The sequence below is a fragment of the Lepidochelys kempii genome, chromosome 7 (genome assembly GCF_965140265.1).
Source record: "Lepidochelys kempii isolate rLepKem1 chromosome 7, rLepKem1.hap2, whole genome shotgun sequence".
Taxonomy (NCBI): Eukaryota; Metazoa; Chordata; order Testudines; family Cheloniidae; genus Lepidochelys; species Lepidochelys kempii.
In genome coordinates, this window is record NC_133262.1 from 35,600,055 (window position 1) to 35,619,352 (window position 19,298).

At 44.4% G+C, this 19,298-nt stretch overlaps 1 protein-coding gene across 7 annotated transcripts in view; it reads right to left on the reverse strand.

Annotated features, from left to right (window-relative positions):
• The window catches only part of FBLN2 (fibulin 2), a 194,137-nt gene that overhangs the window by 58,254 nt on the left and 116,585 nt on the right, over positions 1-19,298 (reverse strand). For all 7 annotated transcript variants that reach the window (XM_073352179.1, XM_073352178.1, XM_073352181.1 and 4 more), the window contains 2 exons: positions 16,596-16,707; positions 8,422-8,551 (listed from right to left, as the gene is read on the reverse strand). In XM_073352179.1, coding sequence (XP_073208280.1) covers positions 8,422-8,551; positions 16,596-16,707 — 242 coding nt within the window. The remainder of the gene's footprint in view (positions 1-8,421; positions 8,552-16,595; positions 16,708-19,298) is intronic.

A 19,298-nucleotide genomic window follows, 5' to 3' on the forward strand; every position in this document is an offset into this window, starting at 1 on the left:
CACTCCCCGCCCCAGCTCACCTCCGCTCTGCCTCCGCCTCCTCCCCTGAGCGTGCTGCCACTGCTCCGCTTCCCCCCCCTTCCTTCCTTCCAGGATGCCGCACCAACCAGCCGTTGGCGCGGGAAGCCTGAAAGGAAGGGAGTGAGGCGGGGGGAGAAGCAGAGCACTGTGCTCAGGGGAGGAGGTGGACCACACCACAGCTCCGCTTCTCTCCCTCCCAGGCTTACAGTGCCAATCAGCTGATAGTGGTGTGCTCGCGGGAGGAGGCGGAGCGGAGGTGAGCTGGGGTGGGGGGGCCGCAGCAAGTAAGGGGGCGGGGGCCGGGCAGAGGAACCCCTTGTGGTAACACGAATTCAGATATAATGAGGTAAAGCAGCCCCACTCCCCGGAGTGCTGCTTTACCACATTATATCGCACCGCAGTATATCAGGGTAGAGGTGTAGTTTTGGCTCAACAGAAACTGCATTTGTTGGCAAATAACTATTTGCTGAAAAAAAGTCACCCAGCTCTATTCATCACTTCACATTCTGCTCCTCTCCAGAAATACAGTGTCTTGAAATGTTGGTTAATTGGGTTAGACTGTAAGATCTTTCAAAGCTCTTTTTTATATTCCTTGTAAAGTCTTTACACTTAGAACACTAAAAAAGCAATGGCCATAATGGGGGGGGAAGGGGGGAGATATAACTACAGTAACTCCTCACTTAAAGTCGTCCCGGTTAACGTTGTTTCGTTGTTACGCTGATGATCAATTAAGGAACACGCTCGTTTAAAGTTGCGCAATGCTCCATTATAACATTGTTTGGCAGCTACCTGCTTTGTCCACTGCTTGCAGGAAGAGCAGCCCGTTGGAGTTAGCTGGTGGGGGCTTGGAACCAGGGTGGACAGGCAGTCCCCCATCAGCTCCCCGTTCCCCTAAGTTCCCTGTGCGGCAGCCGCCCAGCCAGCTACCAATTGCCAGCTACCAATTGCCGGCAGTTCAGCTGTCCCTCCCCCCACTGCCATGTGCTGCTCCTGCCCTCTGCCTTGGAGTGGCTCCCGGGAGCCTCCTGCTTGCTGGGGGAGGGGGGGTGGGGGAGAAGGAGGCGAACGTCAATGTGTCCCCCTCCCCCCTGCTCCTGCTTACCCCTTCTCCATATAGGGCAGGGTGGGGATACAACAGGGCTCAGGATGGAGAGAGTTTGCTGGCCCTAGCTGCTGTCTCAACATGCTGATATACTTAAAAAGGCAGTGTACTTAGAGTGGGGTCAGCATACTTAAAGGGGCAATGTGCATCTCTCTCCCGCACACACAGGGTGTGTGTGTCTGTCTCCCCTCCCTCCATTCGTGCTGCCTTGTCGAGTGTGAGGCTATATTAATAACAATGTGTTAACCCTTGAGGGCTCAGACGAATGCTAGTGCATCATTTAGCAGTAAGACATCTCCTGGGAAATATCCCACCCTATGACTTCACCACCTCAACCAAGCTTCACAATCATCATTACTGTGTATAATATTAAACTGTTTGTTTAAAACTTATACTGTGTGTGTGTGTGTGTGTGAAAAATTTCCCTGGAACTTAACCCCCCCATTTACATTAATTCTTATGGGGAAATTGGATTAGCTTAACATCGTTTTGCTTAAAGTCACATTTTTCAGAAACATAACTACAATGTTAAGAGAGGTTTCAGAGTAGCAGCCGTGTTAGTCTGTATCCGCAAAAAGAAAAGGAGTATTTGTGGCCCCTTAGAGACGAACCAATTTATTTGAGCATAAGCTTTCGTGAGCTACAGCTCACTTCATCGGATGCATTCAGTGGAAAATACAGTGGGGAGATTTATATACATAGAGAACATGAAACAATGGGTGTTACCATACACACTGTAACGAGAGTGATCACTTAAGTTGAGCTATTACCAGCAGGAGAGCAGGGGTGAAAAAACCTTTTGTAGTGATAATCAAGGTGGGCCATTTCCAGCAGTTGACAAGAATGTCTGAGGAACAGTGGGGGGTGGAGGGGGAGAAATAAACATGGGGAAATAGTTTTACTTTATGTAATGACCCCATCCACTCCCAGTCTTTTTCAAGCCTAAGTTAATTGTATCCAGTTTGCAAATTAATTCCAATTCAGCAGTCTCTCGTTGGGGTCTGTTTTTGAAGTTTTTTTGTTAAAGAATTGCCACTTTTAGGTCTGTAATCGGGTGACCAGAGAGATTGAAGTGTTCTCCGACTGGTTTTTGAATGTTATAATTCTTGACGCCTGATTTGTGTCCATTTATTCTTTTACGTAGAGACTGTCCAGCTTGGCCAATGTACATGGCAGAGGGGCATTGCTGGCACATGATGGCATATATCACATTGGTGGATGTGCAGGTGAACGAGCCTCTGATAGTGTGGCTGATGGGATTAGGCCCTATGATGGTGTCCCCTGAATAGATATGTGGACACAGTTGGCAACGGGCTTTGTTGCAAGGATAGAGGAGTTACTGTATATAGTTTTCCCATTAGCATTTTCTATGACACCGCCAATGAAAGGAGAAGTGTTTGATTATAATACTGTTGAAACATCTTTCTTAATTTTCAAGAGATGTGATTCAGTAATACTATTATTGATTTTTCTTTCTCGTAGCAGCCACTATATTCTAGAGCTTCGCAGACAGAATAGAAAGGCAAATTCCCTGCCTTGAAGAGAGTAGAGTTTAAAATCACTTCATTTGAATGAAAGCATTACATTAACATCTGCATAGCATGGAATCACAGTGCTGAGGTTTGCAAGTTTTACTACAACTAAGGGTATGTCTACACTATGAAATTAGGTCGATATTATAGAAGTCGATATTTACAAATCGATTTTATACAGTTGATTGCATATGTCCACACTAAGCGCATTAAGTCTGCAGAGTGCGTCCTCACTACCGTGGCTAGCATCGACATACGGAGCGGTGCACTGTGGGAAGCTATTCCACAGTTCCCACAGTCTCCGCCACCCATTGGAATTCTGGGTTAAGCTCCCAGTGCCTGATGGAGCAAAAACATTGTCGCAGGTGGTTTTGGGTACATGTCATCAGTCACCCCTCCCACCATGAAAGCAACGGCAGACAGTAGTTTTGTGTCTTTTTTCTGTATAGATGCCATACTGCTTTCAGCAGATGGTGCAGTAGGACTGCTAACTGTCATCATCCACTGCAACTCTGCTCTGCTGCTATTGTCTCAATAGCGAATTTCTCCATGTTGTCTGTCATGGGCTCCCGGGTATGTGTGTTCTTCCTTGGGAAGTGTGTTTGGTGCTAATCATCATCCTCCATCGCTTCTGCTGCAACTCTGCTCTCCTGCTCTCATGAATCCACCTCACAGGTCCTCTCGTCGTTCTCTATAAATATCTATTCTTGTGGCATCCATCGTAAGCCACCACTTCCGCTGCAACTCTGCTCTCCTGCGGACGCCATACCACGGCAAGCATGGAGCCCGCTCAGATCACCGCAGCAGTTATGAGCATTGTAAACACCTCGTGCATTATCCTGCAGTATGTGCAGAACCAGAACCTGCAAAAGCAGGTGAGGAGGCGACGGAAGCGCAGTGACGAAAGTGATGAAGACATGGACACAGACTTCTCTCAAATACGGGCCCTGGCAATTTGCACATCCTGATGGCAATGGGGCAGGCTCGTGCCGTGGAACGCTTATTCTGGGCCTGGGAAATAAGCACAGACTGGTGGGACCGCATAGTGTTGCAGGTCTGGGATGATTCCTAGTGGCTGCGAAACTTTTGCATGCGTAAGGGCACTTTCATTGAACTTTGTGACTTACTTTCCCCTGTCCTGAAGCACAAGAATACCAAGATGAGAGCAGCCCTCACAGTTCACAAGAAGTGGCAATAGCCCTCTGGAAGCTTGCAATGCCAGACAGCTACCTGTCAGCTGGGAATCAATTTGGAGTGGGCAAATCTACTGTGGGGGCTGCTGTGATCCAAGTAGCCAACGCAATCACTGAGCTGCTGCTATCAAGGGTAGTGACGCTGGGAAATGTGCAGGTCACAGTGGATGTCTATGTTGCAATGGGATTTCCTAACTGTGGTGGGGCGATAGGCGGAATGCATATCCCTATCTTGGGACTGGACCACCTTGGCATCCAGTATGTAAACCGCAAGGGGTACTTTTCAATAGTGCTGCAAGCACTGGTGGATCACAAGAGACGTTTCACCAACATCAACGTGGGATGGCTGGGAAAGGTACAGGGCGCTCGCATCTTTAGGAACTCTGGTCTGTGGGAATGGCTGCAGCAAGGGATTTACTTCCCAGACCAGAAAATAACAGTTGGGGATGTTGAAATGCCTACAGTTATCCTTGGGGACCCAGCCTACCCTTTAATGCCATGGCTCACGAAGCCGTACACAAGCAGCCTGGACAGTAGTCAGGAGCTGTTCAACTATAGGCTGAGCAAGTGCAGAATGGTGGCAGAATGTGCATTTGAACATTTAAAAGGGCACTGGCGCAGTTTACTGACTCGGTTAGACCTCAGCGAAACCAGTATTCCCATTGTTATTGCTGCTTGCTGTGTGCTCCACAATATCTGTGAGAGTAAGGGGGAGATGTTTATGGCGGGGTGGGAGGTTGAGGCAAATATCCTGGCCACTGATTTATGCGCAGCCAGACACCAGGGCAATTAGAAGAGCACAGCAGGGCAACCTGCGCATCAGAGAAGCTTTGAAAACCAGTTTCATGACTGGCCAGGTTACAGTGTGACAGTCTTGTTTGTTTCTCCTTGATGAAAACCCGCCCCCTTGGTTCACTCTACTTCCCTGTAAGCCAACTGCCCTCCCCCTTCGATCACTGCTTGCAGAAGCAATAAAGTCATTGTTGTTTCAAAATCATGCATTCTTTATTAATTCATCACACACATAGGGGGATAACTGCCAAGGTAGCCCGGGAGGGGTGGGGGAAGAGGGAAGTACCGGGTGGGATGGTGGATGAGGGGAGGAGGGAAGGACAAGGCCATACTACACTTCTAAACTTATTGAATGCCAGCCTTCTGTTGCTTGGACAGTCCTCTGGGGTGGAGTGGCTGGTTGGCCGGTGGGCCCCCTCCCCGCGTTCTTGGGCATCTGGGTGAGGAGGCTATGCAACTTGGGGAGGAGGGCGGGCGGTTACACAGGGGCTGCAGGGGTAGTCTGTGCTCCTGCTGCCTTTCCTGCAGCTCCACCAGATGCCAGAGCATATCAGTTTGATCCCCCAGTAGCCTCAATATTGCATCCTGCCTCCTTTCATCATGCTTTTGCCACCTCTCCTCTTGCTCCCGCAACCTCTCATCTTGCTCGTCCCTCCTATCCTCACATTCATTTTCTGCTTTCCTGGACTCTGCCATTGTTTGCCTCCACCCATTCTACGGAGCTCTTTCAGCGCGCTAGCCTCTGGGATGGAGACGATGGGGGAATGTTGAAACATTTGCAGCTGTGGGAGGAAAAAAAGGGAGAGTAGTATTTAAAAAGACACATTCTAGAGAACAATGGGTAGACTCTTGCATGGTGAACCAAGCTGTTAACATTCCATAGCACATGTGCTTTCGGTACAAGGTCGCATTTTGCCTCTTATATTGAGGGCTTGCAGGTTTGGTGAGAGATCACACATGCAGGGCCAGGCAACAGAATTCGGCTTGCAGGAAGCCATGTTAAGCCACAGTCTTTCGGCTTCCTCAACCTTCATAACATGTGGGAATGGTTTCAAACAGCAGTGCCCTCTTTTCCCATACCAAGCACCCATTGGGTTGGCCATTTAAAATGAGGTGCTGCGGTTTTCAGGTTAACTACTCCCCCTCCCCACAATTCTCTGGGATGATCGCTTCACCCCTCCTCCCACCACGTGATTAGTATCAGGAAAGATTCCTGCCAGCCAAACGTGAACAGCTCAGCGTGAATGCCGCCCCCTCCCCGCTCCCGTGTGGCTAAAAGCGAGGATGATTTCTTTTCAGCCACAGGCAAACAGCCCAGCAGGAATGGCCACCTCTGAATGTCCCTGGAGGATTTCAGCTTCATCCCCAGGCACGTTAACAGACTTTTCTAGTAGCTGTACTGGCCGCGAATGCATTCCATGTCTTCAGGGCAAATTAATCATTAAAGAAGCTTGCTTTAAAGCCATGCATTATATTTACAAAGGTACACTCACCAGAGGTGCCTTCTCCAGCTTCATGGTCCGGGAGCCCGCCTTGGGAGGGTACTGGCTCCAGGGTGATAAACAGTTCCTGGCTGTCAGGGAGAACAGTTTCTCCCCTTGCCTGTTGTGTGCTATCCTCCTCCTCATCATCACCTTCTTCGTCCCCAAAATCCTCATCCCTGTTGTGTGAGACTCCCGCCTTGCAGGTGTCCACAGACAGGGGTCGGGGTAGTAGTAGGGGCACCCCCTAGAATTGCATGCAGCTCATCATAGAAGCAGCATGTCTGGGGCTCTGACCCGGAGCAGCAGTTTGCCTTTTTTGTTTTTTTGGTAGGCTTGCCTGAGCTCCTTAATTTTCATGTGGCACTGCTGCAGATCCCTGTTGTAGCCTCTGTCCATCATGCCCTTGGAGATTTTTTCAAATATTTTGGCATTTCATCTTTTGGAACGGAGTTCTGATAGCATGGATTTGTCTCCCCATACAGCGATCAGATCCAGTACCTCCCATTCGGTCCATTCTGGAGCTCTTTTGCGATTCTGGGACTGCATGGTCACGTGTGCTGATGAGCGCGCCACACTGGCCAAACAGGAAATGAAATTAAAAAGTTCCTGGTGCTTTTCCTGTGTACCTGGCTAGTGCATCTGAGTTGAAAGTGCTGTCCAGAGCCGTCACAATGGAGCACTGTGGGATAGCTCCTGGAGGCCAATACTGTCGAATTGCGTCCAAACTAACCCAAATTCGACCTGGTGATGTCGATTTCAGTGCTAATCCCCTTGTCGGGGAGGAGTACAGAAATCAATTTTAAGAGCCCTTTAAGGTGACAAAAATGGCTTGTTGTGTGGACAAGTGCAGGGTTAAATCGATCTAACGCTGCTAAATTCAACCTAAACTCGTAGTGTAGACCAGGGCTAAGATACAAACGATCGGCAAAATTCTCCTCTTCACTTACATCTACACTAGGAGTGCTCCACTGGCATGGGAATACTATACTGGCAAAGTGGTGAAACCACCCCACCACAAACAAAACAAGCTATACCAGGAAAAGCACAGCTTTGCCATGTAATTGGGTCAACACAAGGGGCTTCTGCTGGCACGACTACACTGGTCAGGGATCACACCTGACTGACATAGCCATGTTGGCAGAAGTCAACATCAATCTGGCCTTACTCACTGAGAGTTCCTTGTGTGTGAAGCAACCACAGTACAGCAATAGTGCTCTGCACTGAATATATGACACCCCCACAGATCTAAGAGTAGCATATTTGCCTTATTTCTGAAATAACTAAAGGCCAAAATCTACCAACAAATAGAGTTGTGAAAGTTTCATTGATTTCTCTGCATGTTTCTGAGGGCAGAATTTTGGCTCTAAACAAATATTATTTTGAAGACTTAATCATCCCCTAGAAATGATAAGCCTGCATACCTAATTAAACCCTTTACTACACAGTGGATGACCTTATATTTTCCTTACCAACAAATCAAGTTATTCGCAAGACTCTCGGATGCATTAGAACAGACAGAGCTAATAAGTTTCCTGCTGATACAATGGAATATTACATCTGGGCATACAAACACCTACATAAATTCTGATCAGTGTTTAAGGAATTCTGAAACCTTCACTTCAGGCCCAAACTGGAGAAACGTGCATAACAAATAAGAGGCCAGATCCTTAGCGGGTGTAAACTGGCTTAGCTCCTTTAACTTCAGTAGAGCTAGGCTGATTTAGATTGGCTGAGGTTCTGGCACATGGTTCATTACTCGAATCACCAGTTAATAGCCCTTCTTTATTTATGAGAAAAAGCCTCTATAGTAATCTAAATATTTGTTTCTTGTCAAATTTTTTGTTTAGCTGGTAAATTAAACTGCTATTCAATAAAGCGTCTAAGCTGACAAATTGTTCAGTAATGGGGCTTTCCAATTATATCTTTGATTAGGCTTTTCCCTATCATTTTCTAAAATCTATTACCGCAGATAAAAAAAACTGAAGTAAACTTCTCCCACCCTCTTCCAAATGGAGAAAGCAATAATAATTAAAAAAAAACCCAGCAAGTTTAATCTTAACAATGAGAGAGAAACAATACAAATTACCTCATTACAAAGTTTTACAAATCTCAGGCACAATTAAGCCTGAATGCAAACTACCAAAATATTTAGCTAAGTATGATTTCCATGCCTTATCCATGCAACTTTATAAATAACTAAACTCCATGACACAAATATAAAACACCTTTAAAAAATTGCACAAAACTCAATACATCTGCATCAGAATAGGACTTGCAAAAGTACCAACGGGTCTTGCCTTGTAAAAAGATCCTTCACAGATATTGCTTTCATCAGGTCCGCACGAATCTCCTTCCTTGGCTGCGATCATGCCAGCAACACAGCTGTTTTCTTTTAAGTATGAGACACAACACTGCTTCTGAGCAATTCTGCAAAGACGGAACAGGGTTAAGTGTTAACTGGCATTCAAAAGGTAGTGCCATCAGGTTGCAAGACTATACAGTAAGAATTTGTATCACTGGACATAGAAATATATTCATTCCTAATATGTCATCACCTTTTTTTTAAACGTATATTATGGGCGACATCTTGTTGCCATTGAAGTCAATGGGAGTTTTGCCACTGACTTCACTGGAGCCAGGATTTCACCTGTTAAATTCTGTCTTAGATTGGAAAACGTGACTTATAATGAAAGACTTAAGGAGCTCAATCTGTTTATCTTAACAAAGAGAAGGTTTGATCCCAGTCTATAAGTACCGACATGGAGAATAGAAATTTGATAGTAGAAAGCTCTTCAATCTAGCCTGCAAAGATATAAACAAGAGCCAATGGCTGGAAGTTGAAGCTAGACAAATTCAGGCTCAAAATAAAGTGCAAATATTTAACCTTGAGGGTAAATAATCATCAGAATGACTACTCCCATATTGTGGTGAGTTCTCCATCACTAGGCGTTTTTAAATCAAGATTGTATACACACACACACACTCTTACTCTCTCTCTCTCTCTCTCTCTCTAGTTCAAACAGGAATTAATTCAGGAAAGCCCTGTGGCCTGTGTTACACAGGAGGTCAGACTAGATGATCACAGTGGTCTCTTCTGACTTTATAATCTATCAATCAGCATTCAGATAACATAATGCCGGGCACTATATAAATACTATAGACCAATGGATTAAACCTCATTCAACATATAGCAGTGGTGGGCAACCTGAGGCTCGCAGGTCGCACGCGGACTTTCAGGGTAATCTGCTGGCCGGCCGTGAGACAGTTTGTTTACATTGACCGTCTGAAAGCACGGCCGCCTGCAGCTCCCAGTGGCCGTGGTTCGCCATTCGCAGCCAATGGGAGCTGTGGGAAGTGGCAGTGAGCCCCCGCCATTTCCCACAGCTCCCATTGATCAGGACCGGCAAACCGTGGCCAGTGGGAGCTGTGGGCAGCTGTGCCTGCGGGCGGTCAATGTAAACAAACTGTCTTGCGGCCCACCAGTGGATTACCCCGCACATGCCGTAGGTTGCCCACCACTGACATCTAGTATTATACTCATGTTCTTAACCTTATGTTTTTGTGGTGGACCCATTTTCAGGTGATACAGGGGAAGAAGGGAAAGGATTTACTTTCTCCAGGCAGAACCCTTTATTGCTTACGACGGCCAGTTCCAGTGCCTAACACAAAGTACAAGAATTGCCCAATAGGGGGCGTCCTTGTAATCTCTGGCTACCAAGTGCACCCAAAGGGCGTAAACAAGAGGTGGGCAAACTACGGTCCACGGGCCACATCCGACCCATGTTCCCATCCTGCTCGGCCCCTGAGATCCCAGCCTGGGAGGCTAGCCCCTGGCCCCTTCCCCTGCTGTCCCCGCTCCACTGGCGCTCTGGCCCGCTGCTCCTGCCTGGCAGTGCAGCAGCATGGCTGCGAGCTCCAGCCACTCTGAGCAGTGTGGTAAGGGGGCAGGGAGTGGTTGGGTAAGGGGCAGGGAGTCAGGGGGGCTGTCAGGGGACAGGGAGCGATTGAATGGGGTGGAGGTTTGGGGCGGGGGCAGTCAAGGGATGGGGAGCAGGGGGGTTGGATAGGGGGTGGGGTCCCAGGGGGCAGTTAGAGGCGGGGGTGTGGATAAGGGTCGGGGCGGTCAGGGGACAGGGAAGTTGGATAGGGGACGGGGTCCGAGGGGGCAGTTAGAGGCAGGGATCCCAAGAGGGGGCGGTCAGGGGACAAGGAGTGGGGGGGGGGATTGGATGGGTTGGGGGTTCTCAGGGGCGGGAAGTGGAAGGGGGTGGATAGTGGGCGGGGTCCAAGCTATTTGGGGAGGCACAGCCTTCCCTACCCGGCCTTCCCTAAAGTTTCACAACCCTGATGTGGCCCTCGGGCCAAAAAGTTTGCCCACCCCTGGCGTAAACTAATCGTCTCCAACCCACAGTCTCACAAACATGCACTGGTTGTAAGGGATGTTGTTTTTTAATAGTCAATGGATAATAGCCAGTTAGCTATCCTTTACTGACAGCAAGTTCCAAGCCAAAAATGGTTGTCAATAAGATATGTATGATTATTACAACAAAGAAACAAGTCTCTCTGGAAGCAAACTCCCCCCTCCTTTTTTTCCCCCCTGAGAAAAAAATATTTCCAATTCATTTTTTTTCCTGATGCTTGGAAAAAAAATTGGAAGGAGATGTCTCATATTCCTGTGCAAACTAGCCTGTGACTGCAACTTGGCCATTGGCCATTCACACTTAAAATGTCAGTGGCCAACTGCACCAGGTTTAAGTTAATATTTACATGCTGGACAATGTATGAATAGTGTTATCAATTAATCAATGGCCTGTGGTTGAATAAAGGAAGATGATCTTTTTTTCCCTTTGTGTTTTGTTTTTCCAGTAATGTTTGCTTCTTGTTCCCATGTGAATTGCCAACGAGAAAAAACATAGTGCTTTGTTTGAAATTTTAGTGGCTAATGTCCAACCATATTTGAGCACTGAATCTAATTTTTTACTGCCATCATAGGACATCTGAAATTTTATTGATGGCTATTATGGCTCTTTGAAAGCATCCAAAAGACCAACACTGAATGAAGTAGTTTTTTGGATGTAAAGCACCTACAATCCAAAAATCATTAGCTGCTGTTAAAAGGCCAAAGTCTGCATGGATTAATGGTCCTCAGAAATATAACATTTTGCCTTGAAAAGTTCCTTTCCAATACAAAAAGAGCAAAATGGTGATCCAGTGCTATAGGAAGTGCAATTGGTCATTTTTATACTTGTAACTTCTTTAGGGCTCGTCTTCACTATGCGGAGATTGATGCTGCAGCAATTGACACACCAGAGGTCGATTTAGTGGGTCTAGTGAAGACCAGCTAAATTGACCACAGAGCGCTCTCCAGTTGACCCCGGTACTCCAGCTCCCCAACAAGATTACGGTAAGTCGATGAGAGAGCACCTCCTGCCAATGCAGCACAGTGAAGATACTGGGGTAAACAGACCTAAGCTATGTTGACTCCAGCTGATTAGCCCTCAACTGGAGTATTGTACCCAGTTCTGGGGGCCACACTTCAGGAAGGATGTGGACAAATTGGACAAAGAGCAACAAAAATGATTAAAGGTCTAGAAAACATGACCTATGAGGGAAGATTGAAAATATTTGGTTTGTTTAGTCTGGAAAAGAGAAGACTGAGAGGGGACATGATAACAGTTTTCAAGTATGTAAAAGGTTGTTACAAGGAGGACGGAGAAAAATGTTTTTTCTTAACCTCTAAGGATAGGACAAGCAGCAATGGGCTTAAATTGCAGCAAGGGAGGTTTAAATTGGACATTAGAAAAAACTTCCTAACTGTTAGGGTGATTAAGAACTGGAATAAATTGCCTAGGGAGGTTGTGGAATCTCCATCATTAGAGATTTTTAAGAGCAGGTTAGACAAACACCTGTCAGGAATGGTCTAGATAATACTTAGTCCTGCCATGAGGCAGGGGACTGGACTATATGATCTCTCAAGATCCCTTCCATTCCTATGATTCATGTAGCTGGAGTAGCATACCTTAGGTTGACTTACCCCAGTAGTGAAGCCCTTAGACATTTCACGATGGTTTAATTTTGGGTACTGTACCACTGAACCATTAGCTGAGCATATAAAAGCTTTACCTTATGTACTCATATTTATTTCCTATTCACAAACCCATTCTTAGATGGCTTAGGTGGATTGTTGGACTCTGGGAGCCCTTCTCAAAAATTCATGCTGGTATAACTACATCAATGTATTAAATTGATGCAAGCCTCCAATATAAACATGCTCCACTGACACAAAGCAAGGCTTGTGCCAGTGCAGTTCAACACGGTAACATATGTCATGGGGTTAGAAAGAAGGTCCTCGACGATCTGTAACTGGCTAAAAGATAGGAAACAAAGTGTAGGAATAAATGGACAGTTTTCACAGTGGAGAGAGGTAAATAGCAAGGTCCTCCAAGGACCTGTTCTGGGACCAGTGCTGTTCAACATATTCATAAGTGATCTGGAAAAAATTTTAATACAGTAAATTAACCCTTGTTTAAAGTATTTAAGACATTTTAGCTAGATTTGACTTTTCTCATTGACATTATGGATATAGTATTGCATGTACCCCAATAATACCTAGGTCAAAATGGCTGCAAAGTTTGCAGATGATACAAAATTACTCAAAACAGTTAAATCCAAAGTTGATTGCGAAGAGTTACAAAGGGATCTCACACAACTGGGTGACTGGGAAACAAAAAAGATTAAATTCAATGCTGATAAGTACTAAGCAATGCACATTGATAAACATACTCCCAACTATGCATACAAAATGATGGGTACTAAATTAGCCGTTAAAACTCAAGAAAGATCTTGGAGTGATCATGGATAGTTCTCTGAAAACATCTGCTCAATGTGTAGCAGCAGTCAAAAAGCTATCAGAATGTTAGAAACCATTAGCAAAGGGATAGGTATTAAGACAGAAAATATAAATACCACTATATAAGTCTATGGTATGCCCACACCTGGAATATTTAGTGCAGTTCTGGTTGTCCCATCTCAAAAATGATACATTAGAATTGGAAAAAAGTTCCACGAAGGGCAACAAATATGATTAAGAGTATAGAACTTCCATATGAGGAGAGATTTAAAAGGGACTGTTCAGCTTAAAAAAGAGATGACTGGGGGGATATGATAGAGGTCTATAAAATTATGAATGGGGAGAATAAAGAAATGTTATTTTCCCCTTCAAATAATACAAGAACCAGGGGTCACCCAATGAAATTAACGGACATCAGGTTTAAAGCAAACATAAGGAAGAACTTCTTCACACAAAGCAGAGTCAACCTGGAGATGCTGGGAAGACCAAAAGTCTAACTGGGTTCAAAACAGAATTAGGTAAATTCATGGAGAATAGGTGCATCAATGGCTATTAGCCAAGATGGTCAGGGATGCAACCCCATGCACTGGGTGTTCCTAAACCTCTGTCTGATAGAAGCTGGGACTGGATGACAGGGGATGGATACACTCAACAATTGCCCTGATCTGTTCATTTCCTCTGATGTATCTGGCACCAGCCACTGTTAGAAAACTGGCTACTGAGCTAGATGGACCATTTTCTGACTCAATATGGCCATTCTTTATGTTCTTATCAATATAAACGGGATGGGTGTAAGCCCTGCTTTATTCTAGTGCAGCTTTATTCTAGTGCAGCGTGTCTATATTAGGAGTTTGTATTGGTTTGACTGCATTGATGTAGTTATCCCAGTGCAAATTTCCTTAATGTTGACAGGTTTTCAGCAGAACTTTTCTGTGCTCTAGCAGTCACTCCTTGTTAATTTATTGCTGTCATTTCTTGGCAGCCAGTTTGACCCACGTATTATTGGGATATATTCAACACTATATCCATAATGTCAATGAGAAAAGTCAAAACTAGCTAAAAATATCTTACATATTTTAAACAAGGGTTGATTTACTGCTTAAAATGAGGAGGACTGGGGGGAGGGGGAAAGGAAGAAAAAATGTACACCATTATAGTTTTGGGTTGTTTTTAAACTTGTGACTCCTGGACATAGTAAGAAAAATCTCACTGGCCAAGCTAGGGTGACCAGACAGCAAATGTGAAAAATCAGGAGAGAGGGTGGGGAGTAATAAGAGCCTATATAAGAAAAAGACCCCAAAATCGGGACTGTCCCTATAAAATCAGGTTTCAGAGTAGCAGCATTGTTAGTCTGTAGCCGCAAAAAAAAAAAAAAAAAAAAAAAGAGTACTTGTGGCACCATAGAGACAAACCAATTTATTTGAGCATAAGCTTTTGTGAGCTACAGCTCACTTCATCGGATGCATGCAGTGGAAAATACAGTGGGGGGATTTATATACACAGAGAACATGAAACAATGGGTTTTACCATACACACTGTAACGAGAGTGATCACTTAAGGTGAGCTATTACCAGCAGGAGAGTGGGGGGTGTGGGGGAGAGAGATATGGGTGGAATAAACATGGGGAAATAGTTTTACTTTGTGTAATGACCCATCCACTCCCAGTCTTTATTCAAGCCTAAGTTAATTGTATCCAGTTTGCAAATTAATTCCAATTCAGCAGCCTCTCGTTGGGGTCTGTTTTTGAAGTTTTTTTGTTGAAGAATTGCCACTTTTAGGTCTGTAATCGAGTGACCAAAGAGAGTGAAGTGTTCTCTGACTGGTTTTTGAATGTTATAATTCTTGACGTCTGATTAGTGTCCATTTATTACCTAGGCCGAGCTAAATACCATGCCTGTATTATCTATACAGAGGGCAGGGCGTGTTATTTCACACATCATTCCCAATGAGTGGCATGAACCCCCAAAAGTTGTGCATACTTTATACTAACCTTAACTTCACATCAATAAAAATAATTTCAATGCATATTTTTTCCATTCCCCACCTAGAGGAATTGTTCCATCATGGAACAAGCAAAAGTTAGGCCTGGTGGGTAGATGAATAGAAAACATCCAAGGAAAACCCAGGTGCTGCAAGAGGCGGTGTGGGTGATTTAGCTAGTAGCACCACAGGCTTTGAATCTGTACTGGTCTAATGCACCAGCATAGTGCTACGGGCCACTCATGTTGGGACACTCTAGCCTGTCCTCAACTGGTGTAAACTGACATAGCTACAAGCCCCATGGGGCTGTGCTCTTTTGCCCCAGTTGAAGATCTGGCCCTTTCATCTTTCAGCTATGACACAAGATCAGGTGCACTTTTGATCATTTGCAAAGAAGTCTAGTTGTTAATAATTTGCTATCCTGGACACAATAGTAGTTAACGTGTAGAGTCTATGTTGTCCTGTATTTTTCTGGATACCAACAGAACTGAGTTAGCTGCTTCTTTGCAGGTACATGGTTGCCCATAGGTACTTACCGGCATTTTGACATACAGCTAGAACACCTGTGTGTGTATCTATATGGTGCAGGTGGCACAATGGGTTTTCTGTCCAGGTTTTCATACTGTGCCTATCATCATGGCATTTGACTGACTTATAGGATACCAATTCTAGCATTTGTTATGTGAAGTTTTTGAATCTTTAAAACACATGTATGAGTGCAACTGTTGTAATTTTGCAAGTGTAGAAGCAGAGCTTACGTTTTCCAATTCATATATTTGTTGTGTGTAAATACTGCTATATTACAACCCAATGGACTGGATTTTAATCTCACTTACATTGGTTTTCAACAGTGTAGCGTTTACACTGTTGCTTTCCACCAGCATGAGTTCAGAAATAAGATCAGCACCTTAAAATGCTGAAATCACTTTAAAGAATCCACATGGTTTTCATATTTGACAACCAAATTATTTTGTTTCTGCTTCTGTCTCTTTTTCAGACTAGAAAGAGAGAGGGTATGAAATGGACTTAAGTTAACATGTTATCCATGTTACCCTGCTCTTTTCTCAACTGCTATCCTTTTCTTCTCCACATTGGGACGAGATCAGATAGCCTCACTCACCTAGAGCAGTACCTTATGTGGCAAGCACTTCCCTTGATTCCAGTGGGATTATGCAATGAGTGGTGTGCTATTACAGGTGAGCAAGAGCATCAGAACCTAGCCTTTGGAACATATTCTCCCACCTACCAGATTAGTTGTCAAATTTACCATTTAATAAAAAGTAAGGAAAATAATTTAATTTAATATTTATCAACAAAAGTGTAAAGAACATTTGGTTGCATTGTCCTACAAATCTAAAAACTCCACCCATCTGGGTACAACAGGGAAACTACACACTGGATTTTGGTTTTGAGCAGCAGAAACAAAAAACTTTAAAAGTTTCTGTTTACATTAGGTTCTAGATCTTGGGGAAAACTCTTCTCATTCCACCCTGACATATTGCCAGGCAGCCAGCAGTATAATCTGGAGGATGGACTTGGTTCTAACTCCCTGGAGATTAGCCAGTTCATGCAATCATTAGGGTTCCTCTAAAGCAGTACTCACTGAATGACTCTGGATAGCTTTGTTTTTGGTTTACATACCTGCAAATATCACCATCAGTCCCACTGACTGGGATTTCTGTGCATTCTCCATTGTCTATAGCCCACTGTTGTCCAGCTGCACAGCAAGTTTCAATTAAGTCCTTTGTGGAGACTGAAAGAGAGAGAGACATGGGATGGTTTTGTGAGGAGAGTTTTTGTTTTTGATTGAAAATAAGATTTTAAAAGTCCTCTTATTTGAAACTTCTGTTGGCTAAATGCACAGCTTGAAAATTCATTGATCGGGACACGCAGATGAATGAAGATAGACATAGGGATGGACTTAAGTGGCAGGCTGAAATTTTATTAACTTAACACTCAGGAGTGGCGCTATATGCCCAAACTTTCACCCTCTCTCATGTACCAGGCATATAAATTGGTCTAATGTGTGGTTAAAGGGCTCCCACCATATAACCCATACTGCAGGTAGACCCTCCCTGACCTAGGACTCAACTAACTTCTGAATTCTTTCACCCTCTTTCCTATGAGGGGAGTAAAAGGATACCAAAAGGGTCTGTGAACTATATGCATCCATGATTCTGTGATGATGGTCTGTTTGTCTCTCTCTCTCTGAGACACACACACACCCCTTCTCTAATTTGGCCCAATGGGAAAAATTCCTTCCTGATCCCAACGTAAGCGATTAGTCAGACTCACAGCATCCCGAACACAGTGTACATACTACTACTATAAGGAAAGAGGGAGGGTGGGCAGCTGAAGGGGACAAAAGCCCCCCCCCAATAGATTTAAATTAATGGGGGAGAGCAAGGGGGCCCAATCAGTACTCAAGCACCCCTCTGCATGGCTAATAGGAGATGGTGAACCCTTGGAGAAGGGGCACAGCCCTACATTCCCAAGCATGCACTCTCCCTCTTCTTTCTGGCTTGTCTATCCTGCTGCTACTCTGACCAATCTTCCTCCTCAGGGAGATGGGGGCAGGCTGGCATTTGGGTTTTCACCATTTGGAAGACAACACAGAAACCGCAATCTTCATTCTGAAAAACACAGTACAAATTTCTCTCTCTGGACTCAATCCTTCTCCCACTGAAGTCAATGGGACTTTGTTTATTGAGTTAAATGGGAGCAGGAGTTGGTCCTATGTCTGTCTTTAAATGGTTTCCATAGATCTGCAATGAATGCCTGCAAAGCATCCAAAGTTTAATCAAAGGTTATACTTAAACCTATCTTTGGAAAATGAATATCTTTACAGAGTGATCATTCCAAAGATATTTAGCAGTACACAAAACAAAGTTCAAACCAAAACTTGCCCTCAACCATTTGAAATGTATAATAAAGATGCATCTCCACTGGTATACTATGTTTCCTAGCTGGTTGTGTGCACTGCACTTACAAACACTATGTGATGGACATTTTGGGAGGACAGAGATTTGTAACCCATAAATAGATCATTTACTCCATACTAATTCAATATACCTTTCTTTGTATTATACTAACAAGGAATACTGGCAGAATTATGTAGTAACAGCCTCTATTCCTGGTCTGATGAGACAAAGAAAGGGGTGAACATTCCATCATCCAGGATGGTCGGACATATTGGAGCACGCTAAATTTTCTTTTATGGAGACAACTAGAAGATTTAAATGGGAGGAAAGCCATAATTTGTTGGAAGATAAATCCATCTTTGAGACATCCAAAGACCACAATAAAAATCACATTTGATTCAGTTCTCAAATGGGTTTAGTTTGTTACCAAACTGTTTGCACGTAATGGGGACTTCCCCTTCAGTAGTTGGGCTGTCTAATGTGTGGGAGAGGAGATCCGTTACAACTTGTGCATAAACACTGCATAACAGATATGCATGAGCATTTCCTCCATCTATTGCACATGCATGTCTCAGTGTTGCTAAATTTAACATACAAGCAGTAAAAATGACATAGGGACAACAAACTGTGAACAAATGTTCTTTGTCATGGTCCCTGGAAGCTAACAGAATTTAGCAAGGGTTTTGGTCTGTAGATTTTGACAGATGAAGTGCTAAGAAATTGTTTCCATAAAGTGGATTAAAGTTTTGTTCATACGACGTTTGCCTGGAATATAATCCGAGGGCTGAATTTGATGCTTTAGTTGGTTTAAGCCACAATAAAAAGGCCCTGAGAGACACAGCGCTGAATCGGCTGATTAGCTGATGCAAAACCCAGGTGTAAGATGTCGTAAAAAACATGGAAGTGTGGAACATTGTGCTATTTCATACATTCTCCCTACTGAATTAACATTTAAACAGTAAACGCTCAGGAATAAGTGAAACATCATTTACGCTGGCAAATTTTCAACATATCAAACAAACATATGATTTTATAAAACACAGAGGGAGGACTCTCTTTAGGACAGGCACAGTATTTCATTATCTCTGTACAGCACCAAGCCCATGTCTGGGGTCTTGCTGTGTTACTGTAATGCAAATAACAAACAACAATATTAATACTGGCCATCAAAGTGGTACTAGATTGCAGGGCTTGGAACTTGAGGACTGGCCCCACCCCCAGGCACTTGCTGGCAACTGGCGTCCCACGTCTATTAGGAAGGTCCTTGCATTGGCTAGTGGCTAGTGGGATACCACCTTAAAAACAACAACAATGGGTGCAAGCAGGTACCCACCTCCCTACTCAACTCAATGATTCCCAACAAGCCTGCAGCAACAAGTACCACTTCCGCTCTTGCACTGGCTATGGGACCTACCTAGGTAAG